This window comes from Macrotis lagotis, chromosome 2 (assembly GCF_037893015.1).
Source record: "Macrotis lagotis isolate mMagLag1 chromosome 2, bilby.v1.9.chrom.fasta, whole genome shotgun sequence".
Lineage (NCBI taxonomy): Eukaryota > Metazoa > Chordata > Mammalia > Peramelemorphia > Peramelidae > Macrotis > Macrotis lagotis.
The window spans coordinates 277126250-277141427 of record NC_133659.1 but is presented as its reverse complement, the minus strand read 5'-3'; the positions used below and the strand labels follow the sequence as shown (position 1 = coordinate 277141427).

Sequence of the window (15178 nt, the reverse complement as noted above, 5' to 3'; positions counted from 1 at the left end):
TTTTTTTGTCTTTCATTTTCGAAAAAGACATGACATCAGGGAGGTGATGCCATGGCAAGGACATGAGTTGAATTTGAGTGAGGGGGATACTGCACTAAGTCACCAGCCTCACTTTCTCCTCCAGAGCCATCTGAGTCCAGTGGCCAGATATGAATCAGGATGACTGGAGATGACCCTGGATGTGAGGCAATCAGGGTTATGTGACTTGCCCAAGGTCACACAGCTAAAATAAGTATCAAGTATCTGAGGTTGGATTAGAATCTGTCCTCCTGAATCCAAGGCCAGTACTCGATCCACTTCCACACCTAGTTGCCTAGAAAAGATCAAGTGTCTGAGGTTGGCATTGAACTTAGATCCTCCTGACTCCAAGGCACATGACTGACCCAATCATCTACATTTCTTCTGCAAAATTGTTCATATCAAATTTTTGAGAAAGGAGCAAAATGAGTAGGAAAGCATAATGGAAAGTTACTATATAATGCAAAGAAGATGAGAGGATTATAAGATTTAGGGCTAGAAGGGACCCAACTCATTTCTGAATTTCTTAATTTATTGCCAGGAATCCTTCCAATACAGGATTTAAACCTATCTTCTGTAATTGCTTGAGAGCAGGAGACTGAACTGATCAATCTCTTGTAATCCCTTCTAGCACGGAAACTGCTAAGATCTACGATTTTTCATGAACTCAAAGGGTATGCCCCTCAACCATCTGTGGGCAGATTAAATCTAACCAGTATTGCATCACTCTCCAGTTATTTTTTGGACTAGTTTTAACCGAGATCTTTCTGCTTTTTCCTCTCTTGGGCCCCACCAAAATATGTCAGATGAAAACTCCACAAAGCCTCCATCTCCTAATAATGTTGTGATGCCATGACAAAGACATGAATTGAATTTGAACGGGGTGGGGGGCTATGCTAAGTCACCAGCCTCACTTTCTCCTCCAGTGTCATCTGGGTCCACTGGCCAGATATGAATCAGGACAGTTTGAGATGACTCTGGATACGAGGCAATCAGGATTAAGTGACTTGCCCAAGGTCACACAACTAGGAAGAAACAAGTGACTGAGGCCACATTGGAAGGCTCATCCTCCAGACTCCAAGACGATTGGGGAGGGATGGGAAGGAAGATTTGTTTCATCCTCAAACGGTGCAAAGGAGGGCTTGGGAAATCTTTTCTCCGTTGGTGCATGAAGTGCAGTTTTCGACATGGAGCAGCTACCTTGGCAAAGGGACATGGCTCTTCCGACGGGAGTGATGGCAACAGGGAGGATTTCCGCCGTTGTGAAAGAGTGCGCCTAGGGAAAGGGGGTGGAGGAAGAAAACCTGGTCTCCCCACCCGTTTCCCCTAGTCAGGCGAGGGGAACCACAAGCAGCTGTGAGCGGGGGCTGGCCGGCGCCGGGGAGCCATGGCCTGGGCGCCCGGAGCCGCGAGGGCCGGCGGCTGGGAGCCCGCAGCCTTCCCCGCGAGCCTGCCTCTGTTCGACCTGCCCCCTCCCCTCCTGGGCACCTTCTGCTCCATCCTGGACTCGTGCGACGGGGCGCTGGGCTGGCGGGGCCTCGGTGAGTGCGGGCGGTGGCCGGGAACCTTGGGGGCGGCGGGGGAGGAAGCCTTTTGGGGAAGTGAAGCTGCGGCTCCGCCAGGGCTGAGAGCCGTCTCCAGCCGGCTCGGAAGAAGGTGCCCATGTCCATTCTACAGTCGCATCCCTGGCTTTCCGCTTGGAAGACTCTTTAAATACCCCCCAGGACGGCTGCCCGTCACTTGGGTCCTGGGGCACAATGCCCTGGGAGCATCTTTGGGAGCTCAGTAGGCAGAGAAGACAACTTTTATTTTTTTTAAACTCTTCTGGAGTTGGCAAAAAAAAAAGTAAATGGCATTTTCATTCGGAAGGGGCAGTTGCCTCAAAATATTATTTTTCATTTCTCCCCATTTTTAAGATGTTTGTTATTTGTAACAAATGTGTAACAAAATTTGTAACAAAATTAAGATATTTGTAAGATACAGTTAACTTGTGTTACTGTTCCAAAATTCTTTTACCCTGTAAAGTTTCTAATGCTACTCAACTCATACATGTTAAATTACCTTTGGCAAGTTTTAAATTGTGCATTTGTGTACGTAATTTACATATGTACTTACAATTTTATATTTTATGATGTGCTTCATCATTGAACTTTTCCCGTGTATTCTATACAAAATAAGGATGTAGGCTTTCAACATTTCTTAAATTTATTTTCCTTGCTTAATTCACTTTGATAGAGTGATAAGAGCACAGTCATAGGGGGCATAAGATCAAAGGGTACATAGGATCAAAGTCCTACTCTGCTACTTACTACTTGTGATATCTTGGTTAAGTCATTATAACTCCCTGGTCCTTAGCTTCTCCATCTGGAAGATGCAGGCATTGGGTTCTAAGGTAACTTCCCCTTGGAAACTATGATCCTAGCTCCTAAATGGATATAACCAATTTGAATGCCATCTCTAAAAGTCTTCAAATAGAAGTTGGATGATTACCTTAGGGGAAGATAAAGGTGTTCGGCTCTAAAGTGGCTTTCACGTTGAAACCTTTGATCCTGGCTTGTAAATAGATATGATCGATTGGAATGTCATCACTTAAAGTCTTTGGATGATTACTTTGGAGAGAAGATGAAGGCATTGGTCTCCAAGGTGGCTTTCGCTTTAGAACCCATGATCCCAGCACCTAAATGGATATAATCAATTGCAACGCTCATCACTAAAAGTCTTCCAATAGAGGTTGATGATTACTTTGAGGGAGTGTGGTAGAGGAGCTTCCTGTTAATATACTAGATGACCCTGGAGATCCCATCTAGTCCTGAATTCCTAAAACCAATACCAATTGCCCTTGGCTTTTTTTTTTTGCTCCTTTGTTTGATGGTCCTATAAGAAAATAGGAGAACCCACCTTGATTCAACAGCTATTCCCTTTTTATAGCTACTCTGTATCTGCCAATAGAAGCCAAGATCAAGTATCCCTCATAAAATAGCCTCATATATCCCTCATGTAATAAAGAGAGAGAAGTAGGGGGCTTACTTTTTAGGAGATTCAAATTTGGTTTGGTAGGGAGAAAGTTGAAAAGGTACCTGGCTTAGGGCCTGAGAAGAGAGTAGAGATATTATTAGAGGAAAAAGCAAACAATCAAAATAGAAATAAACTTTGAGGCTGATTCTATACTTTTTAATGCCTTCTGGATACCAAGGTTATATTCATGAGAGTAAATTATACTGAAGAAGTCTTTGTCAAAATATTTGAGCTTGCTATTTGTATGATTTTTAATTTTTTTATTTTTTATGTACATAATATTTTTTCCAATTACATGTAAATATAGTTTTTAATATTCATTTTTACAAAATTTTGGTTCCAAATTTTCTTCCTATCCTCCCCTCTCCAAAAAAGTGAAGTTATATATATGTAATCATATTAAACATTTCCATGAGTCATGTTGTGAAAGAAAAAACAGAACAAAAGGAAAAAAACCACAAAAACACAAAGAAAGTGAAAATAATATTCCTTGATCTACATTCAGACCCTATCAGTTCTTTCTCTGGATGTGGATGACATTTTCCATCATAAATCTTTTGGAATTGTCTTGGATCATTGCATTGCTGAGAACTGAGTTATTCATAGTTGATCCTTGCACAATGTTGCTATTACATATGATACAATATTCTACTGGTTCTGTTCACTTCATCAGTTCATGTAAGTCTTTCCAGGTCTTTCTGAAATCTGCTTGCTCATCATTTCTTATAGCATATTAGTATTCCATTACATTCATTTACCACACCTTGTCAGTCATTCCTCAACTGATGGGTATCCCCTCAATTTCATTTAGATGATTTTGTTTTTGCCAAATCCTCTTTATTCTTAACAACATTTGGTTTTAAAAGTCTTTGCCATTTTCTGGGTATTGAGATGGAGGTGTGCTAGACATGATTTAATCAATAGAGGGAACTCAGTTTGGAAAATCCTTCTACCCATGAAGATTTGTCAGTTTATCTGTAACATATAGTGTTTAGAAGCTGACTTGGGGAACTGAGAGATCAAATGATTGGCACATTGTAAATGTTACACATAGTAAATGTTAGTGGCCAGATTTGAGCCCAAATGTTTCTGGCTTTAAGGCAGACCCTCCATCCATTGTGCCACACTATCTCTCAAGTCTTTATCATAGTCTACTATTCTGTTGGCATAGGAACATAACAGTATAGAGGAAAGAGCACCATTTTGTAGTCAGAAAATCTGGGTTCAAATCCCACTTATGGTATTTACCTAGGTGATCCTGGGCAAACAGCTCAACTTCCCTAGGACTCAGGTTTCTCATCTGAAAAATGAGGTTAGACTCCATCAGAAGTGTCAAAACACACCAGCTATATGAAAGTCACAGTACTTCTTAGTGTGTTCCAAGCCAAATTAAAATATATTTGGAAAATATTTAACAAAATAAGAAGTACAATAAAAGAAATATAATGGTAGTAGGTACAGCTTGCAGTATGACCTACAGATCTTTATGCATAGTTTGTTGTTGTTCAGTTGTATCTGACTCTATATGACCCTCTGGATCATATTATACCAATATGATAATTTTTTTCTTTGGCAAAAATACTTGAATTGTTTGCCACTTCCTTTTCCATTGGATTAAGGCAGATAGAGGTTAAGTAACTTGTTCAGGGTCTTAAAGTTTATAACTGTCTGAGGTCACATTTGAACTCAAGTCCTCCTGACTCTAGGCCCAGTGCTCTATCCACTGAATCACTTGACTACGTCATGTACAGTTTAGTCACTCCCATTTCCACTTGTCTAAAGGACCTCTGAACTTCAAGTTATGATTTTCATATTGATTAATAGAATATGTGTAATGAATTTAATGATAATAATATAGTTTCTAGAGATCCTTTTCACAGACAGATTCTGGCCTTGGGAAACAGTAAAAGCAAGTAGCTAGAGTAATTTGTTTTATTTCTGACAAGTCCAGCATTCTTTTGCCTGGCTAAGTGAAGTCAATTGGTATAACTTGAGCTATATCCAAGCAAAAATAATAATGTAGCTCCAAAACTATAAGATCGACTTAGCCATTCCTACAGGACTCAAGGAGAACTGTATTGTCCTACTTGGATGGTCACAGATGATTATGTCATTGTTGTATTGTCCTGCATGGTGGGTTTGTCCTCGGAATGCATTCGGGCCCCCAAATTGATTGTTCTATGATCCACTTTTCTCTTCCCTTCCCACTTATGATCATGAATGTATAGTTTCTACCTGAATTACAGCAAGGGAGAGCTCCTTATCAGGAGAAATTCCATGATTCACAAATCTGTTCCTTGCAATGAAAATAATATTAAACCACTACCTAATACAGTACCTAAAACCAATGCCTAAAACTCTTATCTCTGGACTCTTCTGTTATACCTAGTTTAGAGACAAACTCAATAAAAATTCTGTTATGAAAATCTATGGTCCTTAGGGCCTCAAAAGTATAAAAGTTTTGTGAAATAGAGTCCTTTATCCAGGACAAATGACAAAAGGTGTCCTTTTGGCAGGTATTGGGGTGAAATTGAAAGTCACAAGTAAGTAAATGTTCTTTAACTTTTATCACCATAACAGATGTAATGATGTGATCTAGGAAAGTCAGTTACAAGTTCTCTTCAATGATTTTACAAGAGATTGATTTATGTTTTAGTATGTTTTAGCTAAAACTGTCCACGTAGTTAATGATATATTTACCTCTACTGATATACTTCTGTCCATGTATTATATAACAATTTGTTTGTAATTTTCTTCCTTAATACAAATAGAGTGATTGTAAGTGTTTTTATTACCACCATAAAAATCTGGTCTCAGACACTTATTAGCCCTGGACAAGTCATTTTAACCTCTGTTTTCTATTCTGTAAATTGGGAGTGATAATAATAGCACCTATCTTGTAGGATTATCATAAGGATCAAATGAGAGAATATTTGTAAATCATACAGGGTAGTGTTGAAGACACTTAATTAGTGCGTATCCTCCCCCCCCCCCCCCCCCCAGCCCTGCCCCAGGCCTTTAAGAATTTCTAGCAGATTATAGAATCTTGGTCATTGTATTAAAAAACACTAATACCATGCAGAAAATATTCTAGAGAATTAACAAATACTTAGAGAATCAGTTATATCCCTTGGCTATTACACACGTGCACACACACACACACATGTAATGATTTTATAAATAAAATAATATAAAAATATAAAGTACAATATAAAATTATATATATATATATATATTCAACATTTAGGGAGACTGGGTTGAGAGTGCTTTGTGGAGGAGACCTTTGGGACTTTATCTCCTTCCCAACCTTTTCAAATTGTTATGTCATCTAAGCTCCTGGACAATAAGAGACAATGCATATAGCCAAGAGTAGAGAGAGGGGCTCAAGAATAGACTTGTAGAAAGACAGTCCCCCAAGGGAAGAAGTAGATTTAGTGGACATGACCCTTTGTGACATTTTGCCTTTGTTAAGAGTAATTAAGCCCACTCCCTGATTGTAAATGGAAAATACTTTAATGGGGGCTTGAAAGTTAGGATATTAGAAGCACTTTGTCATAGGATTACCTCTAGAATACAATTTAGCATCTATCCTTTTAGGGTCCTACCTTTCAAATAGAAGTGAAAGTTGGGAAAGTTTCTGAAGAGGTGACACTTTGTATACTAATACTATTTTAATAGAATAAAAATACTGTTATTTGGTTTTGTTCTTACTTGATACAAGCAATGTGACTAAGCTGTGATTTAAATTTTTCTGCAATTAAAACCTTTAAATTAGAAGGTTGGATTGTTGGGGGAGGGGAGTTGTTTTTATACCCTTGTATTCTTTGGAGAGGGGGGAAAAAAGAAATCTTTAGACTATCATAAGACAAATGGTAAAAAATATTATCTTAACTTTGTAGGGAATTTTCCCTGGGGCTATATGCAAATCACACAAACCAAATAAGGTTGTATTGCGTTATTCTAAAAAACCCCTTCTGATACTTATTTGCATACATGGGCATGTGGTTTATTGAACTTAAGTCCTCAGTGGTTAACACTATCCAGGAAAGTGAACATTTTAAATATTATAGCTTTCATTTATTCCTTAATAGTGAATGATTTTGAAGCACTCAGAATCGTTAGATGAAATATTTCTAAGTTAGCTCCAACTCAGGTTCATGATTTGTTGAGAGGGAATAAATAAGCTTGTATTTCCAACAAAAACATTTTCTTTCCAGGAAATGCTTTGACTCCTACCCCCAAGAGTTATACTCAATTTTCCCTGGAGGCATCATGTCCTTAATTTGACTTTTATACATCTTGTTCTTCTAATATTGACTCCACATATTAATTCTGAACTTTATAATTTATAATTTCATCTGTTTTGTATCAAGAACGTACCCAAGTAGTCATGTGCATGCCCAGGCTGAAACATTGGAAGAGAAAGTTATAAATGCTAAAGGACATACTCTCAGGATTATCTTGGTTAAGAATCTTTTACTATTTGGGAATGAATTATTTCTGTGAAAGATATAATAGGAGCAACTAAGTAGTGTAGTAGATAGGTTGTTGGCTTCAGTTTCCTCACCTAAAAATGAGGAGTTTGATTTGATAGCTTTTGAGGGCCCTCTAAATCTATAAATCCCCTATCACATGCTAGATTTTGAAATCACTTATATTATTAATAAAAGCACCCCTATTCATAAGAAACCAACATTCTACTAGAGGAGAACAGGAAATATAGATGTATATATAGAACAAATACACAGAATAAATGTAAAGTAGTTTTAAATACATGGTAGTTTGAGAAGGAGGGCACTAGCAGTTGAGGAGGTCTGGAAAGGCTTCATGTAGAAGAGGGTACTTGAATTATGAAAGAAGAGAGAGACTTAATGAAGTAGAGATAAGGAGAAGCTTGGGGATCAATGAAAGAGCGGTGGTCTCTAAACAAAAAGATAGTAGTTTGAATGATCAGAATGGAATAGGATTTGGAATACTTCCAGCAAAGGTAGTATATGGGGGTCAGCAACCAATACTAGTAGATATCCTCTCTCTCTCTGGTGGCAACTGGGCAATGGGATATGTGGTTGGATTGGGGGAAGTGCATGACTTCCTTCAGTGGCAGCTAGTGGTGCTGGTCTATCTTCTGGTCACCTTGTGGTAGGCTGGGATGGGGAGGTGAAGTTCCCTAGTGACACTTTGGCAGCATTGTTGAGGAGTAAACCAGTATCAATGAGTTTGACATTCATTTGCCCAACATAAATTGTAAAGGTTTTATACATCACCAAAATTTTTCTGAACCAGAGATTTCGTATTTTTAAAATTAAAAATTTTTATTTTTCCCCAATTACAAGTAAAAAAAATTATAGCATTTATTTTTTTTAAATTTGGGGGTACCAACGTAATTTATATATGTTTGATAGTTAGACATGTATAGCATATATTGGATTATTTTCTGTCAGGGGAAGAGAGAAGGGAAGATAGGGAGGGAAAAAAATGTGAAACTCAAAACTACCAGAAAATGATTGTTGAAAACTATCTTTGTACATATTTGGAAAAATAAATAAATGTTAAAAAGATTTTTTTTGAGTACCAGATTCTTTCCCTCCTTCTCTTCCTTCCCTTCTCTTTGAAAAGACCAAATTTTATCTTTTCTTTAAGATCAACCTTTCTCAAACTATTCTGCCTTGACTCTCTTTTGCTTTCTTATTCATTTGTAAGGACAAGGATTAATTGAGTCAAACACCTCATCCAGATTATAAAACCTTTCATTGAATCAGTCAAAGACAAATTCAGCAAAGTGCAACAAGAAATCTGTTCTTATTGTAAAAGGACTTGATAACAATTTGTAGGGCTTTTATAAAAGCAGAAGCTAGCTTAGAATTTGACTTAAAGTTTCTGGAAGCTTAATGATAGAAACCTCCAGCCAAGACTTTGAGAAGAAATCACTTTGGGAGAAAGGGAAAGAGAAGCCCTTCCCACCCCAATTTTACTTGACCAGAGGAACACACTGGGAACTTTGGAAAACCAAAAGAATTGGATTTATTATTGTTGTTTGAGGAGTTTAAGTCTATTTTTAAAGCCAGTGACAGTGTTTGCATTGGCAGCCAAAGAGACAGCAAGGAAAAGCAACTTCAAAACTCTAGAAGGAGAGGAAACTATGCCATGCCAATAAATAACTTGATGAGTATCCTCAAAATAAAAAGGATTTCCTTAAGCTTGAGCCAATGTTCTCACAGAGTCTGCATGTCCTTGGCCTAGGTTATGTTACAGATTTTTTTTTGGGGGGGGAGGAGAGGTATGGAGGAGATTTTGTTCTGTTGTTGCTATACCACCTTTAGTAAATACACATTCCTCAGATCTATGTGGGTGCCTAATTGATATTGTCATAATCAATGAAAATTAAGTCATAATCGACTGGGGAGTCAGACCATTGAGAAATTATAAGCTATAGCATTAGAAAACTACTTCAAATTCCTCAGGATCCCTGCAGGGGTAGTAGCCAGCTGTTCCTTGAGAAACAAGCCTTTCAGAGTTAGGAGGGAATAAGAGTAAAATCTCAGACCATAAGCTTTACATTGTTCATACTATTACCAGAATAAAATTCTGTACATTTCAATTGGGTTGTATCTCTCCTCTGCATAAGAGTCTTTAGTGGTTCCAGTATACCTTCTTAAATGAGTAAAATTCAAACTCCTATATTTGGTATTCAAGGCCTTCTGCAACCTTGTGCTGCAATCTTTGCTTGGACAACCAACTCCCTCTGTCCTAAAAGTGAATTGGACTCTTCTGCTTCCCTACCTTTGTTCACATTGTTCCCTGGGTCTACAATTGTTTCTTCCTACCTTGAATTCCTATCTATCACTGCTTCCATGGCATGGGACTGTAATAAGCTAGGACTGTACATGAAGCTAGAATGGACAGTTACAACTCACTCTTCTAAAATTATGCTATGCCTGGGCAATCAGAAGTATGTATCTTCTGCTCCCCTTGGCTTTGTGTGAGTCAAAGGTAAGTACTTCATTTGCTTCATCCTTTTAGGGATTTTGTTTTACTTCCCATTCTTATCCTCTTGGTTAAAAACAGCTTCTTCTTTGGACCTTACATGTATAATAATGTATGATTGTATAATAGTATGTATTTTATTTATTTGAGTTTGCATATTTTCTTCCTCCTAAAATGTGTCATGAGCTCAAGGACTATGTCTTATCTAAATTCTATATCTTTTCCAGTGCCTAGCATGATATTCTTCAAAGAGTGAATATTTTGTAACTATTCATTGAATGAATAGACTTTGTCATTCAAATTTACTCTAAATAGTATTGTGGAGTCTGCATTGCTTTCATTGAGATTTTTAATACATAGCCTGAAGAATCTAGATATTATGAAATTATATCTATATTTCATATAGTGATGTCCTCATCTATCCATTGATTGGAGATGATGGACAAAAATTTAGCATTTTGTTTCAGAAGATATATGCTTTCAAGTCTTTAACCATATCTTTTTTTTTTAGATTTTTGCAAGGTAAACAGGGTTGAAGTGGCTTGCCCAAGGCCACACAGCTAGGTAATTATTAGGTGTCTGAGACCAGGTTTGAACTTAGGTACTCCTGACTCCAGGGCCGGTGCTTTATCCACCTAGCCGGCCCCTAACCATATCTTCTTTAACATAGCCTTTAATAGATGAAGAAACTGAGACTGTTAAGGATAAGTGGCTTGTCCACACTTTTCCCCAACATCTGGGACAGAGCTGTTTCCTTATTTGTAAAATGAATTGGAGAAGGAAATGGCAAACCACTCCAATCTTTGCCAAGAAAAAAACAAATGAGGTCACAGAAGTCAGAACAAATATTTATATCACATATATTATACAATATATATATATATATATATATATATATATATATACCATTCTGAACACACATACTATACTATACTACACTATACTATACTGCATGTGTGAGTATCCCTGGTGCTTCTTTAATTTCTGACAGTTTCCTCAAAAAGATGATATGGTCTAAGGGCTAATTGTATACTGCCTATTTCTTTTTCTCAAATGGAAACTTTTTTTTGAATCACTTTAGATCTCCTAGCCATATCTCCATCCTTACTTGTTTTAAATACTATTTGTACAAGACACATAGAAATGTATAAGTATTCATTAATGATGTGTGATTTCATAGGTTCTATGACCAGCACATAAACTGGATTTGAGTGAGGGGGCTGTGCTATGTCACCAACCTCACTTTCCTCTCCAGAGCCATCTGGATTTAATGACCAGATATGGATCAAGTCAAATGGAGATAGCTCTGGATACAAGGCAGTCAGGGTTAAAAGTTTTGCCCAAAGTCACTCACAGTAAGTATCAAGTGTCTGAAGTTGGATTCAAATTCCTGTCCCCTGATTCCAAGGCCAGTGCTCTGTCCACCAAGCTGCCCTTAATTCCTCTAGAACTTAGAAAGTCTCCTGGCATTGTTTTCATCAAAAAACATGTGGCTGTGAGGGCACAGTAGTGCTCAAAGCTTTTCTTCATTTGTAGGGTTTGATAGAAGTAAGGCTCCAATCAATGGATTAATTTCAAAAATTCCAGATGGCCTTCAAGTCAGTTAAGAGGCAGTTAAGAAGCAGAACTTTAAAGCAGAACTATATTGGTAGGTATTCTAAAAATCTCTAGATGCTTAATATACCTTATGGCCTCCAAGATTGAAATAGGAAATGAAAACAAAGATATTCAGGGAGATCGAAGAAAACATACATTCTTATTGGTCAGTCCTTATAATCAATGAATGAACATTTGTTTTTTCCTTTTTATAATTTAATATTGTATTTTTCCCCATTTATATGCAAAAATATTTTTGACATTTATTTTTAAAATTTTTTGAGTTTTAAAGTCTTTGTCCCTTCATCCCCTCCTCCCCTTTATTGAGAAGACAATCTGATATACATGTGCAGTCATGTAAAGCATATTTCCATATTAGTCATGTTGTGAAGGAAAACAGACAAAAAACCAAGAAAAATAAAGTAAAGAAAAGGTGCTTTGCTCTTCATTCAGACACCATTCTTTCTCTGGAGATGGATAGCATTTTTCATCATGAATCCTTCAGAACTGGCCTGAATCATTGTATTGAGAACATCTAAGTCTGAATAAGCATTTATTAAGTGCCAACTACTAACCTGGCACAGTGCTAAGTAAGAAGGGAGGAGAGGAGGGAAAAAATCATCCCCATTGTCAAGGAGCTTCTAATTTTGTTTGGGAGACTTGAATATAAATAAAAGATGCATATGGGAGTAGATAAGAGGTAACTTTAGAAAGGAAGATTCTCTGTTGAAGGAGACTCTTGAGCTGAGTTGGGAAGGAAACCAGAGATTTTTTTTTATAAATTTTTTTTATTAAAGATATTATTTGAGTTTTACAATTTTCCCCCAATCTTACTCCCCCCCCCATGGAAAGCAATCTATCAGTCTTTACTTTGTTTCCATGTTGTACATTGATCCAAATTGAGTGTGATGAGAGAGAAATCATATCCTTAAGGAAGAGACAAGAAATCTAAGAGGTAACAAGATCAGACAATAAAATATCTTTTTTTTTTCTAAATTAAAGGGAATAGTCCTTGAACTTTGTTCAAACACCATGGCTCTTTATCTGGATACAGATGGCACTCTCCTTTGCAGACAACCCAAAATTGTTCCCGATTGTTGCACTGATGGAATGAGCAAGTCCTTCAAGGTTGAACATTCACCCCTATGTTGCTTTTAGGGTATGCAGTGTTTTTCTGGTTCTGCTGATCTCACTCAGCATCAGTTCATGCAAATCCCTCCAGGCTTCCCTGAAATCCCATCCCTCCTGATTTCTAATAGAACAATAGTGTTCCATGACACACACATATACCACAGTTTGCTAATCCATTCCCCAATTGAAGGACATTTACTTGATTTCCAATTCTTTGCCACCACAAACAGGGCTGCTATAAATAATTTTGTACAAGTGATGTTTTTACCCTTTTTCATCATCTCTTCAGAATATAGACCCAGTAGTGATGTTGCTGGGTCAAAGGGCATGCTGATTTTTGTTGCCCTTTGGGCGTAGTTCCAAATTGCTCTCCAGAAAGGTTGGATGAGTTCACAGCTCCTCCAACAGTGTAATAGTGTCCCAGATTTCCCACAGCCCTTCCAACAATGATCATTATCCTTTCTGGTCATATTGGCCAATCTAAGAGGTGTGAGGTGGTACCTCAGAGAAGCTTTAATTTGCATTTCTCTAATAATTAATGATTTAGAACAATTTTTCATATGGCTATGGATTGCTTTGATCTCCTCATCTGTAAATTGCCTTTGCATATCCTTTGACCACTGTCAATTGGGGAATGGCTTTTTGTTTTAAAAATATGACTTAGTTCTCTGTTTATTTTAGAAATGAGTCCTTTGTCAGAATCATTAGTTGTAAAGATTGTTCCCAATTTACTACACTTCTTTTGATCTTGGTTACAGTGGTTTTATCTGTGCAAAAGCTTTTCAATTTAATGTAATCAAAATCATCTAGTTGGTTTTTGGTGATGTTCTCCAACTCTTCCTTAGTCATAAACTGCTCCCCTTTCCATAGATCTGACAGGTAAACTAGTCCTTGATCTTCTAATTTGCTTATAGTATTGTTTTTTTTTATATCTAAGTCCTGTAACCATTTGGATCTTATCTTGGTAAAGGGTGTTAGGTGTTGGTCTAATCTAAGTTTCTTCCATACTAACTTCCAATTTTCCCAGTAGTTTTTATCAAACAGGGAGTTTTTATCCCAATGGCTGGACTCTTTGGGTTTATCAAACAGTAGATTACTATAATCATCTCCTGCTTTTACACCTAGTCTATTCCACTGGCCCACCACTCTATTTCTTAGCCAATACCAAACATTTTTGATGCCTGATGCTTTATAATATAATTTTAGATCAGGTAGGACTAAGCCCCCTTCTTTTGCACTTTTTTTCCATTAAGCTCCTGGAAATTCTTGACTTTTTATTTCTCCATATGAATTTACTTACAATTTTTTCTAACTCATTAAAGTGATTTTTTGGAATTTTGATTGGTAGGGCACTAAACAGGTAGTTTAGTTTTGGTAGAATTGTCATTTTTATTATATTAGCTCTACCTATCCATGAGCAGTTGATATTTGCCCAGTTATTTAAATCTGATTTTATTTGTGTGAGAAGTATTTTGTAATTGTTTTCAAAAAATTTCTGAGTCTGTCTTGGCAAATAGACTCCCAAGTATTTTATATTGTCTGAGGTTACTTTGAATGGAATTTCTCTTTCTAGCTCTTCCTGCTGTATCTTGCTAGACATATATAGAAAAGTTGAGAATTTATGAGGGTTTATTTTATTTTATAACCTGCAACTTTGCTAAAATTGCTAATTGTTTCCAGTAGTTTTTTGGATGATTTCTTGGGATTCTCTAGGTAGACCATCATGTTATCTGCAAAGAGTGAGAGTTTTGTCTCTTCCTTCCCAATTCTAATTCTTTCAATTTCTTTTTCTTCTCTAATTGCTGAGGCTAACATTTCTAATACAATATTGAATAGTAGTGGTGATAATGGGCACCCTTGTTTCACTCCTGATCTTATTGGGAATGCCTCTAGCCTCTCCCCACTGAATATAATGCTTGTTGATGGTTTTAGATAGATACTGCTAATTATTCTAAGGAACAGTCCATTTATTCCTACACTCCCAAGTGAAACCAGAGATTTTAAGAGGAAGATATGAGAAGGGAGGTTATTCCTGGCATGAGGGTCAACCACTACAAATGGGCCAAGATACAAGATGGAGTATTGTCTATAAGGAATGGCAAGTAAACCAGTAATCTTGAACTGTTGAGTTTGTGAAGGAGAGTAAGGTGTAAGAATACAAGAAAGGAGAGGTTGGGGGGGGAGAATACAAGAAAAATGGAAGGAGTCAAATGGGTATTTATATTTGATCCCAGATAGAATAAATAGGGAGCTCGACAGGAAATTTATAGAGTGTTTGTGTGTGTGTGTGTGTGTGTGTGTGTGTGTGTGTGTGTGTGTGTATGTGTGTGTGTGTGAAGAGAGTAGTCTAGTTAAATCTTCACTTTACAAAAATTACTTTGACAACCATTTGGAAAATGTTTTGGAGTGGGAAGTGACTTGAGGCAAGGTGACC

At 37.2% G+C, this 15178-nt stretch overlaps 1 protein-coding gene across 2 annotated transcripts in view; it reads left to right on the top strand.

Annotated features, from left to right (window-relative positions):
- Nucleotides 1-596: 596 nt before the first annotated feature.
- IRAK3 (interleukin 1 receptor associated kinase 3) overlaps nt 597-15178 on the top strand; it is a 103510-nt gene continuing 88928 nt past the window's right edge. Inside the window, exon 1 of one of the 2 annotated variants that reach the window (XM_074226206.1) lies at nt 597-1559. In XM_074226206.1, the coding sequence (XP_074082307.1) occupies nt 1406-1559 (154 nt within the window). In that variant the 5' untranslated portion in view covers nt 597-1405. Of the gene's footprint in view, nt 1560-10984; nt 11666-15178 lie in introns of those variants that run through there. The other variant, XM_074226207.1, reaches the window with a different exon arrangement.